Here is a 19,428-nt window from a genome sequence, read left to right as displayed (position 1 = left end):
ATAGTATTACTCCTCAAAGTTTTATAGTATTACTCAGCGAAGCTCTATAGTATTACTCCTCAAAGTTTTATAGTATTACTCAGCGAAGCTCCATAGTATTACTCTGCGAAGCTCAATAGTATTACTCCGCAAAGTTTTATAGTATTACTCAGCGAGGCCCCATAGTATTACTCCGCAAAGCTCATTAGAATTAAAAAAGCTCCATGGTAATACTCCGTGAAGCTTCGTTGTATTACTCCACAAAGTTTCGTAGTATTACTTCACAAAAGTAATAAAAAATATTTTTTGGGGATGTTGTTTTAAAATAAAATAGAAATAAAAATAATTTTGAATTAAATATTGTTACAAAATATCAGAAAGTTGTGGAACTGAGAGACTTGGCAGAGGTCTGCGCTCTCTGAGTGCTTTCATAGAGTTGAGGTTTTTGCAAAGGTTAAGATTTTCTGACAAACGTAAATAAAACAGTCGAACCTCAAGTGTGTCGTCGTCACTAATGAGCCTCGACTATATCTGGTCCAGTCGTGCGAACAATGTGCTCTTTATTCCTGGTTTAAAAACAAAATGCGAGACACAAAACAGCGAGTGATTCAGCAGAGCTGGTTCCAGACCAGCAGCTCCGGTATGTCCGCTGGCCCCCATCCTTTGTTTGCCATATTAGGAAATCAGTCAACAAACACTCAAGCATTTCCTGTCGGGCCGAGCCGAGCCTGGCACCGGACGATCACGACGCCCAGATGTTGGTGTCGCCGCGGCTCCACCTTAAGGAGCTCCACAAGTGTCGGACACACTCTCCAGTGTTCGGCAGGAACACGGAGCCAAAGAAAGGAACATGAATTTGTTTTGAGAAGTCAAAGAGTGGGTCTGCCAACGAGGGTGCGGGTGGGTTCACTCGTATCTCCTGAACAAACAGTGAAGGGTGGTCCTGGAACATCTGCTCCTGACATGTGAACACGTTTGTTTCCATGTGAACGGACGAACCTACGGATCAGTTGATGCAACCTGGCACCACGCCTGAGCGGAGACGACAACAGGAACCAGAACTATTTACGTGACCCCAGGAACAGCATGAGCTCTGATTAGCAGGCGCATCAGAACCAGAACCAGAACCAGAACCAGCTTTAAAGCCACGAATATACTGACAATATACACTGAACCTTTCTTCGGCTGTTAAGGAACTTGTATTTTGTACACATAGGTGCCTTGCAGAGTAATACTACAGAGCCTTGCAAAGTAATACTTCTCAGAGTGGCAGAGTAATACTATGGAGCCTCGCAAAGTAATACTACTGAGACTCGCAGAATGATACTAGGAGGACTCGCGTAGTAATACTACTGGGCCTCGCAAAGTAATACTACTGAGACTCGCGGAGTAATACTAGTGAGAATCTCGGAGTAATATAGGAAGGACTCGCGGAGTGATACTAGGTAGACTCCCGGAGTAATACTAGGGAGACTCATGGATGAATACTACGAAGACTCGCGGAGTAATACCACAGAGAGTAGCCGAGTAATACCACAGAGAGTAGCGAAGTAATACTACGGAGACTCGCCGAGTAATACTAGGGATACTCACGGATTGATACTACGAAGACTCGTGGAGTAATACTACAGAGAGTAGCGGAGTAATACTAGGGAGATTTGCCGAGTAATACTTTTAAGTGAGTCGTAAAATCAGTAAAGAAAGTTTATTTATATTTTATATGTTACCATTTAGTACCTATTTGAAGTAGCTCTACAATAATTAACATCTTTGTGTAACTACTGGAAGGGCTTTGCTGTGATGAGATTAGGAGGTGTTTGGATGGAGACAGAACCCTCTAGTGGTTTTATAGTGTAACTGAAATAGAGATATTGCATATATAACTTCATAGATCCCAATTGTGTAATTGATTACTAGACGAACATTTACATTTACAAAATATTGTAAACGTTGACTCCTGTAATTGTAATGAAAAAAAAGTTGAGTTGCTCACGTTGTTATTTTGAAGCTACAACTGGCATCCAAATAAAAAACATCTTGCAACAGTTGGTTTATTTGTGGCCGGAGATACTTTTGAAGAAGACAGTATCATTAGTTTAAGGGTTTTATTCCATATTTATTTAACACTCTTTTGTGTTTTGGGTAATAAATCAAACAAGTTGTTAAGATCGTTCTGCCAAACATTTCCATGTACTTGTGAGATATTACTGAGGATGAGTTACTGAGCAGCACAGACTTCACTTCACGGTCCTCGTCTGATAATAATAACGATGATGATCTCAGTCAAAGATAAGACACGTGTAGGTCAAAGGTTACGGGGGTCTCGTCCAAAACATGCCACAGATCATGGGATGATGTTGGCGCTCACACCCTGATCATCTGCGACGGCTCCACGAAGATCATCGCGAGGAAGGTTAACCGGGAGCGACAGGTTTCCACGCCGCCGTCTCTTCGCGAGCCAAGAGCAACAGTCTGGCAGGAGGCGTCGATCTGATGGATCGTCTCCACATTCCTGCGCTCGACCACAGACGTACATGAAATCATTCACTTGATGAACATGTGAGGAACTCTGAGCTTATCGTAGGATTTAGGGAGGATCGTGGTCAACTGGAAAAAGCACCGGCACAGCCCATACCTCCGCCAAGGAGCTCAATTCACAAGACTTCATCGAAATGTTACCAGTATACAATCAAATAGAACAACTGAAGATTTCATTTTTTGTTCGCCTGTGGCAAAAAGAATAGAAAATAAGGGGCTTCCCTTATTGTTTAATACCACATTATGTCACTACAATTACATGACTTATGTGAACTGAACTGAATGACAAGTATGTAAGTTTGTTGTTAACAAGTTAAACAGTTGTGTTGCTGGTTCTGAACAACTCTAGGTCTATGAGCAGCAGTTGGTAAAAGCTGTTAATAAGTGAAGTTAATAACTAAACCATTGAAAACTAAGGGTGATTAACTTAACTATAGCTATACTGTATTCTAATTTTGCTAAAGTGTCTATAAAATATATATATATATTTTTTTTTATAAACAATTCACATGCTTTTATTCTAGGCATTTGTTCATTTTCGGGTTCCAATAAACTTCCGGCGTCTAGATGTTAGCAGTCGGGCTTTGCAACAAAAGGAAGAATGACAAGATTTCTGTAATGACTGAGGACAAGAGGATGCAGTGACTCCAAGCTTTTAAAGCTGATGTTTGGACATATTGACCAGAGTCAAGTACTATACAATACTTCACATATAAACTTGTTACTTAACTATCACAACACCAGAGTCAAGTACTCCACAATACTACACATATATACTTGTTACTACACTATCACAACACCAGAGTCAAGTACTGGACAATACTACACATATATCCTTGTTACTACACTATCACAACACCAGAGTCAAGTAATGGACAATACTACACATATATACTTGTTACTAAACTATCACGGCACCAGAGTCAAGTACTGGACAATGCTACACATATATACTTGTTACTACACTATCACAACACCAGAGTCAAGTACTGGACAATACTACACATATATACTTGTTACTACACTATCACAACACCAGAGTCAAGTACTGGACAATACTACACATATATCCTTGTCACTACACTATCACAACACCAGAGTCAAGTACTGGACAATACTACACATATATCCTTGTTACTACACTATCACAACACCAGAGTCAAGTACTGGACAATACTACACATATATACTTGTTACTACACTATCACAACACCAGAGTCAAGTACTGGACAATACTACACATATATCCTTGTTACTACACTATCACAACACCAGAGTCAAGTACTGGACAATACTACACATATATACTTGTTACTACACTATCACAACACCAGAGTCAAGTACTGGACAATACTACACATATATACTTGTTACTACACTATCACAACACCTGAGTCAAGTACTCGACAATAGTACACATATATACTTGTTACTACACTATCACAACACCAGAGTCAAGTACTCCACAATACTACACATATATCCTTGTTACTACACTATCACAACACCAGAGTCAAGTACTGGACAATACTACACATATATACTTGTTACTACACTATCACAACACCAGAGTCAAGTACTGGACAATACTACACATATATCCTTGTTAGTACACTATCATAAAACCAGAGTAAAGTACTCGACAATACTACACATATATCCTTGTTAGTACACTATCACAAAACCAGAGTAAAGTACTCGACAATACTACACATATATCCTTGTTAGTACACTATCACAAAACCAGAGTAAAGTACTCGACAATACTACACATATATACTGTTAACTACAGTATCACTATATATCACTATGTATTGTATCCTTGACCCTGTATCGTGATACGTATCATATCTAAATCCATACATTTGGACAGAGTAAATTTAACTGGCATTAAGGTAAAGGTATTCGTACAAACATATTATGTTAAAGAAAGTTTTACAGTCTCAGCTCAGAAGTGTTCGGAGGCTCATCTCACGGAGGCTTCGCTGGTCGACTCACACACTCTGGTCTGTCCTCAAGCGATCATCTCAAGTCACAACAGTGACGTCACAACAATAACATCGACTCGCTCCGAACCAGAGCTGAAAACATCTTTAACAGCATGAGTGAGAGACAAAATCTTCAGACTCCGAGGGACTCTGAGAAAACTGTTTCCCGGATTTACAACCACGGTGAAAGAAAACAGTGAGAGAAGAAGAAATAAGGCAGGAACGTCAACAGAGTTCCAGCAGAAGGTCAGGGAGTCAGCGGGTGTAGAAAGAGCTTCTTTCATTCTACGTTTGGTTTTCCGTTGAACCGGTTCAACCCGGTGGCATAATTCACAGCTTGTGTGCGACGCGTCTGTCGCCTCCTGAGATGTTCCCAGACGGAGCCTCACGGTCGCCCAGGGTTCATGAGGAGGCGATTCAAAGACACGTCGCTGACATGAAGGTTCTTTTCACGCCGGCGTCCAACATGCTCAGTGGCGTGCACGTGTCCAGCAGGGAACGTGCACGCCCGAGTGTCGATGACGTTTGAACACCTTCATCATGTGCACGACACACAAGTCAGACACGACACATCAAGACAGGATTTATTTTAGCTTCATTTAGTTCAGTTCAGTCTTTTAATGTTCATTGAGTTCAACGAGATTAAAATGAGTCAAACTGTTGGTTCATCTTCATCTTTAAACTCAAATGAAACACATATTAAAGTGAATATTCAAGAACTAATGAACTGGCAAAATTAAAAAAGAGGCTAAATATGACGTGAAAATGAAACTCTTTCAACAAGAAACATCTTAAGACGCTTTTATTTGTGCTTTTCCTTGATATTCTGGAACTCCTGTGTTGTTCTTTGTGTTATCTTGATCTTTTAAGTATATACTTTATTGAATATTGTTTTGATTGTTTAAGCGCTTTGTGACCCTGGTCTAGAAATGTGCTCTATAAATAAAAATTACTTACTTACTTACTTACATATATCTAAGCCAATTTCAATCAAATATTTACTTCATAATAGTTTGTTTTTTTACGAGACATTTTCGAATGAAAAGGACATTTTATAAATTGAATATTTTTACATGTGTAGCCTTTTAAATTCAATATTAAAAAGTTGCTACAATAGTGTCACCACAGTTGCCTGAAAGTTCGATCAAGTATCTCTGTGCTCTATTGGTAATGTCTGGTGACTTTATTACACCAACATTTACATGTTGAATTTAAAAGTCAACCAATTAAAAAATATTGAATTTAAAACATTAACATTTGAATTTTTGGAATTACAATATTAAACTGTACGTGTAAATATTGTACATTTTAAATACAATTAGATTAAAATATTTTATTTATATATATATATATATTAAAAAAAACAATAATTCAACCTTTCAATATTCAAATGATTAAATCAAATATTCAATACACAAAATGGTGCAGCGGTCGCTTCCAGGTTTGAAGGGAAGCAACTTGTTGCCTTTGCTCTGGTTTCCTCCCACAGTCCGCAATGATACACAGGTTGATTGAAAAAACATAAATGTAGAAAATGGCAGAAAAATAATGATGGAAGAAATGATGTCATATTCAATAATTCAATTTTTAAAAATTCAATGTTTAGAAAAAGTACATTTTCAATAATTAAATATTGTGACGACACACATTAACGTTAATATTGTTGTGTTTCTTGTTTCATCTTCCTGGTAACAAAAGTCTTTCACAAAATAAAAAACCCACTGATGTAAAGACGTTTTGTGGTCACATGACACTGGCGTGTCGTCACAGAGATTTAGTGATGATTGTTCAAAGTAAATACAACTATTACAGTAAAATGTGAAGTAAATAATAATTCGAATGTTACACTTTGCTGCTCTAAACAGATAAAAAGTAGATAAACAAACTGTTGCTGCCTTTTGCCCTTTAACCTTTAGCCAATGAGCACATTGCCTCTGCCAAGGAGGTCATGTTTGTGTCAAGAAAATAACTCAAAAAGGTCCAAACTAATTTTACAAATATCTTGAGGATTCATTCCTTCTCTACCATAAGGATGTTGTTCAGGCGAGTCTGTAAAATGGTGCCGCGACCCACTTTAATATTGAGCTCATCAGTACCAACAGTTTTATAAAAGATGAAACATATTGAACTTTGTAATATGATAAATGACGGGTGATCGTTTTGAATGAAAAAAACAAACATAATCATCTAGTTTTTAATGTTTGGATTAAGATTAACATTTTAAATCGTACTCGTCGTGTGCGAGATTGTAAGTATAAATTCAGCAGTTTCTTATTAAAGCAGGTTTATACGAACCACGTCCTTGAATTACACCACAAAAGATGAAATAAAATGATAAAACTGTGGAAGAATCCCCGAATCTAAATCCCACATGACACGACCTGACCTACGGCGGTAGTTTAAGGATGAACGTCTGGCCTCAAATTGCGAGTTCGCTCGTTTTTATGGCTAAGTTTCCGTGGATAATTTGTAATTGAACACTGAAGCAACATCTTAGCATGTTTGTGTCGTTCCAGGAAGATCAGATAAAAGCACTCTCGCTCCTCCAGCCGAACATGTGGTGAGATTAATGGATTCTCGTATTAAACATCGGACGAAACCGCACCGACGAAAGGTCACGGCGCGCCGAAAACACACACACTTGACACGACTGCTTGTGTATCATTTTTTATTTCTGCGGTCTTTAAAAACCAGGTGCAGACGACCACACTTCATTACGCCGCGCTGCGTATTTCAATGACAATAAATAAACCGTCATTTTCATTCTTTCCTAAGGCTACGTCCCACAGTCTGGCTCCTGTGCGACAGGGTTTCCATCAAACACATGCCTTCAATTTCCTTAAAGCCGGCGGTTTAAGATTATTAATCAAGAGATTACATGATATATTTATAGCAGGAGCTGCTCGGTGTGTCGAGGCGAGTGTGGTCCTCGTGTTTCGAGGTCCAGCTGCTGGGTTTTCACCTAAAGAGTCCAAGTTGAAGAGGTTTCCAAGTGAATCGTTGCTTCAGATTCCAGGATATCATGTGTAACTCGCTGCGTCCGAGCTTTTTAATCACAGACTGCGACTATAATGTGTGAGTAACGTGTGAGTAACGTGTGAGTAACGTGTGAGTAACGTGTGAGTAACGTGTGAGTAACGTGTGAGTAACGTGTGAGTAATGTTTGTTGATGCCAAAGATTTCACGTTGTAGAGAAAAATGAATCCACGAGAAACAGGAGGTTGATGATGTGTACGAGCCAAACTCAAAACTTGGGTCAAAACTACACTAATTACAGCGTATCATGTGGTTATTCTTCAAAATACTTCCACCAACACGAGCTCGTAGCATAAGAAACTTAAACCCACTTTCATAAATCCTCTTCCACCTGCTTTAGTTTTGGAAATTCCCAGGTTATTTACTGGCATATGATCTCTTCATCCTCTGGTAGGTTTGTTTGTAGTAGTGGTTTGAGTGAAAAAAAGTATACTATTGAGTATCAATATGGTATCATGAACGAAAAACATTAATATATTTAACAGTACTTTAACTATACACAGTGTGTATACAGTAGTTATTTTATATATTTGAATAAAGTATAAAAAACAATAATTACAAATACATTTTCTAACATTTTTGGTTCATTTTTGTGTTGCAATTAAACTACAGACTTCTAGATGAGAGCAGTCATTGTGTCCTGCACAGCTAAAGAAAGAATGATGACTGAGGACGAGAGGATACAGTGACTCCAGCAGCTTTTAAAGCTGATGTTTGGACATATACATGTGGTCTGTAAATACTACAACACCAGAGTCAAGTACTGGACAATACTACACATATATACTTGTTACTACACTATCACAACACCAGAGTCAAGTACTGGACAATACTACACATATATACTTGTTACTACACTATCACAACACCATAGTCAAGTACTGGACAATACTACACATATATACTTGTTACTACACTATCACAACACCAGAGTCAAGTACTGGACAATACTAAACATATATACTTGTTACTACACTATCACAACACCAGAGTCAAGTACTGGACAATACTACACATATATACTTGTTACTACACTATCACAACACCAGAGTCAAGTACTGGACAATACTAAACATATATACTTGTTACTACACTATCACAACACCAGAGTCAAGTACTGGACAATACTAAACATATATACTTGTTACTACACTATCACAACACCAGAGTCAAGTACTGGACAATACTACACATATATACTTGTTACTACACTATCACAACACCAGAGTCAAGTACTGGACAATACTACACATATATACTTGTTACTACACTATCACAACACCAGAGTCAAGTACTGGACAATACTACACATATATACTTGTTACTACACTATCACAACACCAGAGTCAAGTACTGGACAATACTACACATATATACTTGTTACTACACTATCACAACACCAGAGTCAAGTACTGCACAATACTACACACATATATACTTGTTACTACACTATCACAACACCAAAGTCAAGTACTGGACAATACTACCCATATATCCTTGTTACTACACTATCACTATATATCACTATATATTGTATCATTTACCATATATCGTGATATGTATCGTATCAACAGATTAGCGCGAGAGGTAATGAACGAACTGAACTACAATCTGATGAAGTACTAACCAGCCGAGCCGTACAAGGAACCTTCAGGTGGTATTTCTTCATATTTCTGACATGAAGAATGTTCTAAATCGTCTCCTCGCTGCAACATATGGAAAACAAAGCTGCCTCCGTGATCTAAACGGCTGTGGCAGCTTCAGTAAACACGCCGCCCTCAATCTGACCAACAAGAAGATGAATTCTGGCGGGAAAAGAAAACTTCTTGGAACACAAAACAAAACACAATTCCTTGGAATCAACGGTGGCTTCTTCACGGGCACGAAGAAATCATTTTCGTTGAGGCTTGAAAAGAATAATTTCAGCCACAAAAGGTTCCTCTTTGCTCCGACTTTCGGGCGACAGGACGGAGATCACTTTCAAAACCCAACGAAATTTCCTCCCTGATGAAAACACATTTCTCGTCACCTGGCAACCAGGAAACAACAAAGTGTCATCAAGACTTCACTGGTGGGGCCGCGGACACGAGCCAAAGCCGTTGTTATTGGTTTTATCTTCGGTTTGTTCAGCATGAGAATGAAAATCAGTCTTTGTTTCTGCAGTTTTGTGAAAAAAGTTCAAGGTTTTGAGGATAAAAATGTACTGTGAGAGTGTGAGAGTGTTTCGACAAGTACTGTTTATTAAAAGATGATCAATGAAATAGTTTTTTAAAACAAGTATTCAAGTACTTTTCTAAAGAAAACATTTTAACTTTTACTGTTATTGGGGATACACTAGTATTGAACTAAGTTATTAGACCTCTTATCTCAGCTTCAGCTGTTGCATTATGGGACTTATGGAGAACTTAAAATCATCATGAATCCAAGATATTAAACTAGAAAATTCTCCAATTCATTTTGCTTACAAGCCTGGTTAGCATAACTGCAGAGATCCTCGTGTAACCCGCGTATATTCTGGTAGAGTTCTGAGTATTACAGATATCACAGGGCTACTTCCTGTTTGGCGATGACCTCACACAGGGCTACTTCCTGTGTGGTGATTAGTAACAAGTATATACGACTCACATGACTCTTGACAAAGTCGTAACTGCTTTCATTTGTTTTCAAACCAAAAAATGTCCAAACATCAGCTTTAAAAGCTGCTGGACTCACTGTATCCTCTCGTCCTCAGTTGTTGGGATCTCACTGGATTGTTCCTTTAGCTGCCAAGGATGTAATGATTGCTGCCATCTAGAGTCCGAAAGTTTAATGGCAACACAAGACTGATCAATAGTCTTGGATATTTGCATTATAATTGTAATAATGATAATTTAATAAAGAAAAAATAAATAGCGATACAGTGCTGTTGAATATGGATAATAAAAAATAGAAATAACTTCATCGTTTCACCACTGTAGACATTGACACCCATTGTATTGATCAATAAAACGAAGAACATGTGTCAAAACAATAGAAGGTATTAAAAGGTGAAATATAAGGACCAAAAAAACAGGAAGATGTTTCAGGAAGTGATGCCACGAAGATAAAGAGTCTGCGTTGAGGATGTTGATGGCGACATATTTTCAAGTGCATATTGACAGGTCGTAAGAGTTCCAGGACAGCGAGCGGCTAAATAAACTGCTGCCTCATTAATCACGGGCTCGAATGTTATGGTAACCCAGTCGCTCTTATCGCAGATGATCAGCATCGTAAATCAAACGCCTGGAGACGGAGAGACGGCGTTGAAGGAGGACCTTCCTTTTCAGATGGAATTATTCAATCACCACGACTGCTCTGACTCTGTTGCTTCTGTCTGACCCGAGCAGGTGGAACCATCGATCGTTCATTGTCGTTCAAACACGTCATTTATTGTCGTCGCTCACAACAACAACATGCCTGACGTTCCGTTGGATCACACGCGCCTGTGAGACGCAGCTATTTAAGGAACATTTTCCCACGATTCAAGAGACTTTCATGTGTTGACGGAAGGACGAGGACGTGTAGAGCAGACTCAGACGCCTCACTGTCGACATGTTTTACAGCCGGGAAACAATCTTCCTGCTTTGATTTCATCGTCTTCTACGAACTTGAGACGACTTTTCTCGTTCGCACCGACTCAGGAGGAAGTTCTTGGATTCATGAACACGTGATTAGATGTTTGTTGATCTGAAATGACTGCGTGTGACATCGCCAGAGTATCTCTGCACACACGTAATGAATGTTCTAAATAAATAAATAAATATAAGCTGGGACGATCGTGTGAAAATAATTGAATTTATAACTTAAAATATTGCAAGTTTCAATTGTGGGGAAACAAACAAAAAACAAATGACGAAAATAGGTCCGAAGACATATTACTCCTAATAATCAATATATATATATATATATATATATTTATATTTTTTTTTTTTCAGGAAAACAGTTGGAATACAATAATTTATTTCAATACAGTTAATCATGGCAAGTTTAACATTTATAAACATAAATCATACATTAAATATGGTAATTTCACTATTTCACTATTAAATGATTTAATCAACATTATTATTCTGAACATTATCCAACAATTTGGAAAGAAATGTTTCTGTTTTTATGAAAACCTTTTATTCCTCTTTAATAAAAACATGTCAGCATCACATTAAATATATATTTACTTAAGAAATGCCTTCATTTGGGCAAAAATGTTACTTTTAATGGAACCATTTTAAGGATAGTGATCAATACATCCAATTATGTTTATAGATATAAATGTTTGTATTTCTTGATTTTTTTTGTTTGTTTTACAATAACAATTACATGATAAATTACATGCAGATATACAGGAATATTTCTGTTGATAATATATTCTGAACTTTTTGTAGTTTACTTTTTTAAATTCATTTAAAAGTCAAAGGTTAAATGTTGAATTATTTGTATAAAATGTAATTTGTCAAGATCTCACAGTAAAGTCAAGATAAAAATGTGAACAAATCATCATTATCTTTTTCGATCATTACATAATTTCTCTATATTAACGTCTGTGTACATGTGTACTTACAAACATATAAATGTATTTTTATCGATTATTATTACATTTGTATTATTCCATCTCTGACTGTGAACACGGATTTCATGTTTACAAGAGTGAACTTTGGGGTTTTATTTGTATTTTCATTTATTTTAATTGTTTTTCTGTCTTTATTGTTGAAAATCACTGAAAATATTGATAAAAAATATATATGAACAGCATCACAACAAGTAGCATGTATAGCAATGTATTATAATTAAGGGAAAAAAAATCAAAAATTAACTCAACAAGTATTGAACCCTAGTAATCATTAGGAGGACGTGTGGACTGAATACGTCTTTAAATGTCGTTCATCTTCGTGCAGAAGACTCTTCACTTCGCCCCCTGAGGTATATTAAGACCCAACAAAGGCTTGGAGAGCTTCTTTAGAAGCTGCTGCTGCTGAGCTTTAATATTCTCAGGAGCCCCAAAAATACCACGGTCGCCCTCATTTCCTGTCGGGAGCAGCAGCAGCTCGAGCTCGACGCGATCTGACACCGAACCTGATGGTTTCTACAGACTCTGGTTCTGCTGGATACGCTCGGGAACACGTCCAACTGTTGAGTGCTTAAGAATGTTGCGGCTTCTTCAATTTAAACTTTGAATATTGTGTATTTGCCAAAGATGAAAACTGGGATTAGAATTAAAAGGGAGTTACCTATAACAAATAAAAAGCTTTTTCTTTGTGATTTTTAATAGATATATAATGTTTTCAAATACCATTGTAAGTGTAATTAATTGCATTACTGTTAAATTAATTATCATTACTTGATTCACAATTGTGCTCATTTCCCTAAAGTGTTTGTATTATAGTTCTGTAATCATTTATAATTTAGGTAGAGTATGTCTTAATATATTGTGTGTGTATAGTAATTATTATTTTATGAGCTGCTTTTCCCCAAAATGTGGGAAGAATAAAACTCTAATCTCATTTACTTTTTTACAGTATTATTTTTATAGTTCTATACATTTATTTAAAATGATCAAAAATGTCGAGTGTATACAAAGGTTTCTTCTCCTTATAATATAAAAATACAATTTTAATTTAATCATTTATTTAATATTTTATGTTTGTTTAACTATTACATGATATATTTTCGGTTTGATGCATGACTCACTTATTTATTTATTAATTATTTATTAATTATTATTTGTTTAATTCAATTCTAAACCGGCGACACCAAAAATAAATCCCATGTTGATTTCTCAATGCTGGTAATAATTGTGTTATGATTGAAACGACATGAACTACAGTGTATTTTACGTAAGATGGAGGATCAGTCATGAGAAAACACACAAGTGTGTCACACAAGTGTGTCACACAAGTGTGTCACACAAGTGTGCGGTTGAGTCGATCACTGACCTCTGCAGCGTGAGGCTGAGCTGACCAGTGCAGGCTTTGATTTTGTTCTGCGCCTCCAGGTGGTTCATGCTGTCGGTCATGATGCCGTTGATGGACAGAATAATGTCTCCCACGTTCATCTTGGCTTTGGCTGCTTTGCCTCCGTCCGTCAACTGCAACAAAACAGAGAAAATCAAGTCGTTAAAAGGTGTGTTGATGACTTGTTTGTGAAGGACTCGACAGTTTTACTGAGATTTAAATCATGAATTTTATTCATAATAATAATACAAGTGCAGTCAACAGATTTAAAAATGTTGATACACAATTCATTTATCTATTCATATTTTAAACCTCACCTAAAAACTGCAGCAAAAAGTAATTCATTATTTTTATTTTATTTGAATTACTATTGTGGCAGATCAACCAAATTAAAAAAAACATAAATATATGTAATTTTTTTCATAAAGTCTTTGAACGGAACCTTTATTTTACACCAGAAGAGCTGAATATTGGTTTGTTCTTTTGTCATAATGCATAAAAAATCTAAGTTAAACGTCAGTTACACATGTTTATAAAGTGACGGATGTTGAGACAGAAAACAAGTGTCATTTGATTCACCAGTTAACGTGTGACTGATCCTTCTTTTCAACAATTCAAACGCAAGAAGAACAACACAAAAAAATAATTTAGCAAAAACTGGTAAACAAGAAATTAAAATCTTATAAAATACATTTAAAAACAAAGAACCGACAATGACCGTCTAGAATTAAATGGTGTAAATGTAATCATCTCTACTATTAATTGTATTAACAAAAGCTAGAAATTGGAATAACATGTAATTAACTCGAGAAAAAAAAACAAAAAATTCACACAAGGTGCCAATGGCACGGGCTGGAGATCGCCACGAGATCCCGATCGAACTTCAGCGCCGCTACCGAGGCTGTCGAGCAGGAAAGAGGCTAAAGGCTAAGCTAACGGACAATCGGAGACGTCACAGACCAATGATCCCAAAGATCACAACGGGGAACGTCAATTGTTGTTTTTCTTTGATCTATGTTCTTTGTCTTTATCTTTAGACTTAGATTGTGTAATTGTGTTCTTTCTCTTTATTTCTCTTGTTCTTTTGCTGTATGTATTAGCTACTGGAAAAAAACTATTTCAATCAATAAAGTTTTACCTTACCTTACCTTACCTTTAAAATCCCTCAGCACTCATTTTTACACATTTACTCATTTATTTAACCGTCTTTAACAGGGAGTTTCAAATGATCAAAGTATTTCCCTTGAACGTCAGTTTTACTGTTATTTGAATCTCTGTTGCCGTCAAGAATCTTTGTTCTATATCTTAAATATCGACATCTTTGCAGGTCAACAAATAAACAAGAACAATAATATACTTTTTAATCTAACCTTCCAACCCTTTACACATCATTTTTGAATCACTTGACAAAACTCTCTTTGAAAAAAACCTACATATCAATCGAAATATAAATGCTTTACTCTAGAAATTATTGTCTTCAAATTCAAAACAGTCGTTTCTTACACCTGATCACGGCCGAAGCTACAACACGATCTATAGATCTAATAAGGAAGCGTACGCTGAGAAAGGACGTGTTCCAGTAGAAAGTAAACTTCCTTCAGACATTTATTGACTTCGTCACGCTGACGGCTTCTTCGATGACATCTTCAAACGCCTGAGGCTGCGATTACACAAGCAGTTTCACATCAGACTCGACGACCTCTCGCGCCGTCGAGACCTGCCCAGCCGTGGAGGATGACATCATCACTGGAGCGAGTCATGACTCATGAGTGTGAGAAAGAAACATCTGAACGGTCGTGACTCGTCCAGAACAATAAAGGCACAGATCATCAGGCTCCTCCCTCTCCAGCTCCTGTCTAACGGAGCGGAAAACACATGTTTTACTAACATTGATCACAGCTTCACAGGTTCAGGTTCTCAAACACATAACATGGATCATTAAATACTGATTTATTTGAGAACCATTTGTTTACACTGAAGTTTATTTATCAACTTGGAAAATCTATACAAAAAAATAAGTCCAACTTTAGAAGCATCGTTTCTGGTTAGAAACACAATTCTTCACTTGAGAAGAAGTAAACAGAGTAGGGGTGTGTATTATCAAGATTTTTAAATACATATAGTTGCCTCAAAATCAAATATAATACTCCATATACACCCAAAACTAGATAATGGCTAATGGGGTTCATATCACCTGATCTAGACGTTTGCATTCAAACCTTGACAGACTACGAAATTAATTATATATATTTTAAATCCCAAAAAGTTGTTAAAAATAGATATTAAGGCATTACATTGTAGCGTTGACTATGTTCCTCTCAAAATTGATACTATGGTCTGACTGGAAACTAGTTGCCTCAGAGAACCAAACGGTGATGGAGGTCATGAGAACGGTCACAGATACACTTGAAATTCCTCAGCTTCTGTTTTAGGACCTTTTAACCAACGTTTCATTCGCTTCGTAGATGAACCATTTCTTGAGTGCAAATAAAGTACTACTTTTATCAAGCAGTAGTGTTGTAATAGTGTTGTGTTTTGTCAACAATCTGTTGATACGATACATATCATGAATCAGGGTCAAAGATGAGATATATTGTGAGATATAGTGATACTGTAGGAGCAAGGATATGATGTTTTGAAACCAAAATATGTCCAAACATCAGCTTTAAAAGCTGCTGGAGCCACTGTATCCTCTCGTCCTCAGTCATCACTGGGGTCCTCACAGGATTTCATGATTGTTTAGCTGCGGAGCTTGTTGCTTTTTGTCTCAGAGCGACTCGCATAAATCATCATCACTGGTTCGCTTTCGATGCTGGTCCGGATTCAGACCCGCAGACATCTCTGGGAACCAGTTTTGGATCCAAAAATGTCTGAATGTAAGTCTTGTGCACAACATGGCAGTTTACTGTTGTGTGTTAAAGCATTAACAATCATCAGATCATCTCGGGACAAAATTGTCTTGGTCTTCTGGAATTCCATGTAGATGTATGTCTTTAAGGAGCCTTGACTTCACGTCTGCTGTGCAGGCGACACTAATGCTATCAATGATGTGATCAAATGTATCTCGTGAGGGATTTGAACGAAAGATTTTTGGTGGAAATATAAAGTACCTTTCCTAATAAAAGATAATTTGTAAACTCTGTCCAGGCTTGTTTCACTTCTCATTTACAACCCACTTGTCAAATTCTACCTTAAAATCATGAAAGAAAAGGTTCTAACTTTAAAGTATGAAGCAACTCTACTCGAGTAAAGTCTGTTTCTACTGCTCCAGAACCGGAGCATTAAAAACCCTCAGATACCCACAGAAGGAACAATAACATTCCTGTTTGTTATCGCAGCCATTTCCCGAGGTATTTAATTGAAACCCGCGCGACACAAAGAATGTGCTAATCTTCGTAATAACAACGTGAGCGACAAGAATGTGGCGACGGGAGCGAGAGAATGAGGAAGCGTCGGACAAACTCCCGGCTCGGTGACACATTTTGAGTCACGGCGGCGTCACATCGTTGGCGGGAAGCATCTCTCGGGGCGACGGGCAAACCTGCAGCTGCTCGCCAGTGTACGACTGCGAAGGCATGTGTGAGTCGCCGCCGTACTCTGTGTCCTGGTGCTTTTATTGTCAATAAAAAGACTTTACGGCTCCTCAGCGCCGTCTTTAACGGGCTCCAGCATTTTCATCATGTTTGTCAAAGGGTTGCAGAGGAAGCCGGAGGGTAAGAGTCGTCTCCTTATAGGGAGCTGCCAACTGACAATAGAGCTCACGACTAAATATAGTCGCTCCAGAAACATTCCTCGGCAGGTTCTGCAGATAAATATGCAGGAGGCTGTGTTTTAAATATGTGGTGAACTCAATCAAGTACGTGGTCTCCACGGAACTGCTTCTCTTTTTTTATAATGTGAAATCAAGAGTTTAACCGTCAAACACCATCAGTCTGTCTCACTTGGACACGAAGCAAACTCAGCAGGAATTCTATGAATAAAAAGTTTGTAGTTCATCGAGAGGCTCCGACGACTCCTTGACACTTGATCATCTCTCCAGTGCCGTGTCTCAAATCACATACTTGCGTACTCAAAGTTAGTATTTTCAGTGCGTAAGTGCGTCTCGATTCTTAGTATGTGAAATCTAGAGCGCCATGCACACTAAATTGTCACTAACACACCCACAAAACTGAGTATGGTTCGATGGACACTTTCTACCCTAAACGGCTCCATCTTAGTGACGTTGTAAACGGAAGTTACGTCATATATAAATGCATATATATTGATATACTTACAGGAGCATTTTCAGTAGAAGTAAAAGGATGACACGTCTTCGCTGCTGATACCAGCTTAAATATCTCGCCAATATTTAGACTTGCAAAACGTGCTGCCAGCAGGTGTCGATAGTGTTCCTACAGCTGGTTGAAATCATCGTTAAATAGTAGAAGAAGAAGAAGCTGTCGCGTCATTTCCTGTTAGTGTGTAGCAGCAGAGTTTGATTTGAGACTTACTATCTGTTGAGAATTTGCATACTAGTTAGTACTACACTATCCTGATGCATACTAACTTCTAGTATACTAAGAGAAGTATGCGATTTGAGACACAGCACTGGTCTCTTCAGGGCCTCATTGTCTTGATCCCGTCTCTCTCGCTGTGTCCAAACCATCCGTCGTATCCTGACAAACTTATATCTTATTTCCGTTTCACTCACAAGTAAAACCGACTCTTCCATCTCTGCTGCTCGTCTCCGACTCTCACCGAAAGCTTCATTTTTACCGGCTTTGGATTCGTTATATTTTCCTTCCCGCGGAGAACTCGCACGAAGCGGGAAAATGATCTATTTTCTGCATCGCTGACGTTGATGGTATCGTTCAGAATCAGAAAGACTTTTGTTGCCAGCGTTGTGAACCCAGGAATTTTGTTGTGGCGCCATAACAGAAATAATAGCAGGAATATGGAAGCGACCACGAGGCCGACATCTGTGGCGCCACATCCAGGCTGGACACCATGAAAGAACGAAACACGAGTCTGGTGAATTTACAAGATGAAAACACTATTTAAAGACGTTAAATTACTTTTATTTCATAACATTACTCCCAAAGCAGAGTGCCTAGTATTCTCACTTCATGTACTTGAAAGGAGGTTGAGGTAACGAGAAGCACCAGACAATGGTTGATGAATGTGATCGATTCAATCCATCGATCCAAAAACACCAAATCTGCCGTTACAACTGATAAACCTTCTTTAAACCCGACTCGGTTGTAGAATTGCAAGAGAACATAAAACCAAAGACAAAGAGCAATAGATACAAATGCCAGATTAAACAGGAATAAAACTGGGATACACAATAAAGTATCTGATTTTACTAGCGTTATATTCTTAGTACGAGGTCGACACTCTTCGATAAACATCCTTTCGGAAAACACTTGACTTGGTTGTTAATAAGTAAGTAAGTAAGTAAGTAATATATATTTATATAGCGCTTTTCGAGACCAGGGTCACAAAGCGCTTTAACAATCAAAACAATACTCAAAACAGTACATACTTCAAAGATCAAGACAACACTGAGAACAACACAGGAGTTCGAGAAATTCAAGGAAAAGCCTGAACAAATAGAAACGTCTTAAGATGTTTCTTAAATCAGTCAGTAGATCCATCAAGTGCAAAGAGAGAGAAGATCGTTCCAAAGCTTAGGAGCAACAGCCTGAAAAGATTTCTCTCCTCTGGTCCTGAGCCGTGTGCGTGGAACCATAAGTAGATTCTGATCCACAGACCTCAGAGCCCGAGCTGGGGTGTAAGGCTGGATCAGATCAGTGATGTAAGGAGGAGCCTGACCATGAATAGCTCTGAAAGTAAGAACCAGAATTTTAAAGTTGATCCTGAAAGAAACTGGAAGCCAGTGAAGAGTTTTAAGGACCGGAGAAATGTGAGTTCTTCTACTA

General features: G+C 37.8%; 1 protein-coding gene across 2 annotated transcripts in view; it reads right to left on the bottom strand.

Moving 5' to 3' along the window:
• The window catches only part of pdlim5b (PDZ and LIM domain 5b), a 59,141-nt gene that overhangs the window by 17,996 nt on the left and 21,717 nt on the right, over window positions 1–19,428 (bottom strand). For both annotated transcript variants that reach the window (XM_087790537.1, XM_087790538.1), the window contains exon 3: window positions 13,490–13,641. In XM_087790537.1, the coding sequence (XP_087646663.1) occupies window positions 13,490–13,641 (152 nt within the window). The remainder of the gene's footprint in view (window positions 1–13,489; window positions 13,642–19,428) is intronic.

This window comes from Callionymus lyra, chromosome 5 (assembly GCF_982586985.1).
Source record: "Callionymus lyra chromosome 5, fCalLyr1.hap1.1, whole genome shotgun sequence".
Taxonomy (NCBI): domain Eukaryota; kingdom Metazoa; phylum Chordata; class Actinopteri; order Syngnathiformes; family Callionymidae; genus Callionymus; species Callionymus lyra.
Note: the sequence above shows the minus strand (reverse complement) of the source record. Positions and strands in the feature narration are given on the sequence as shown.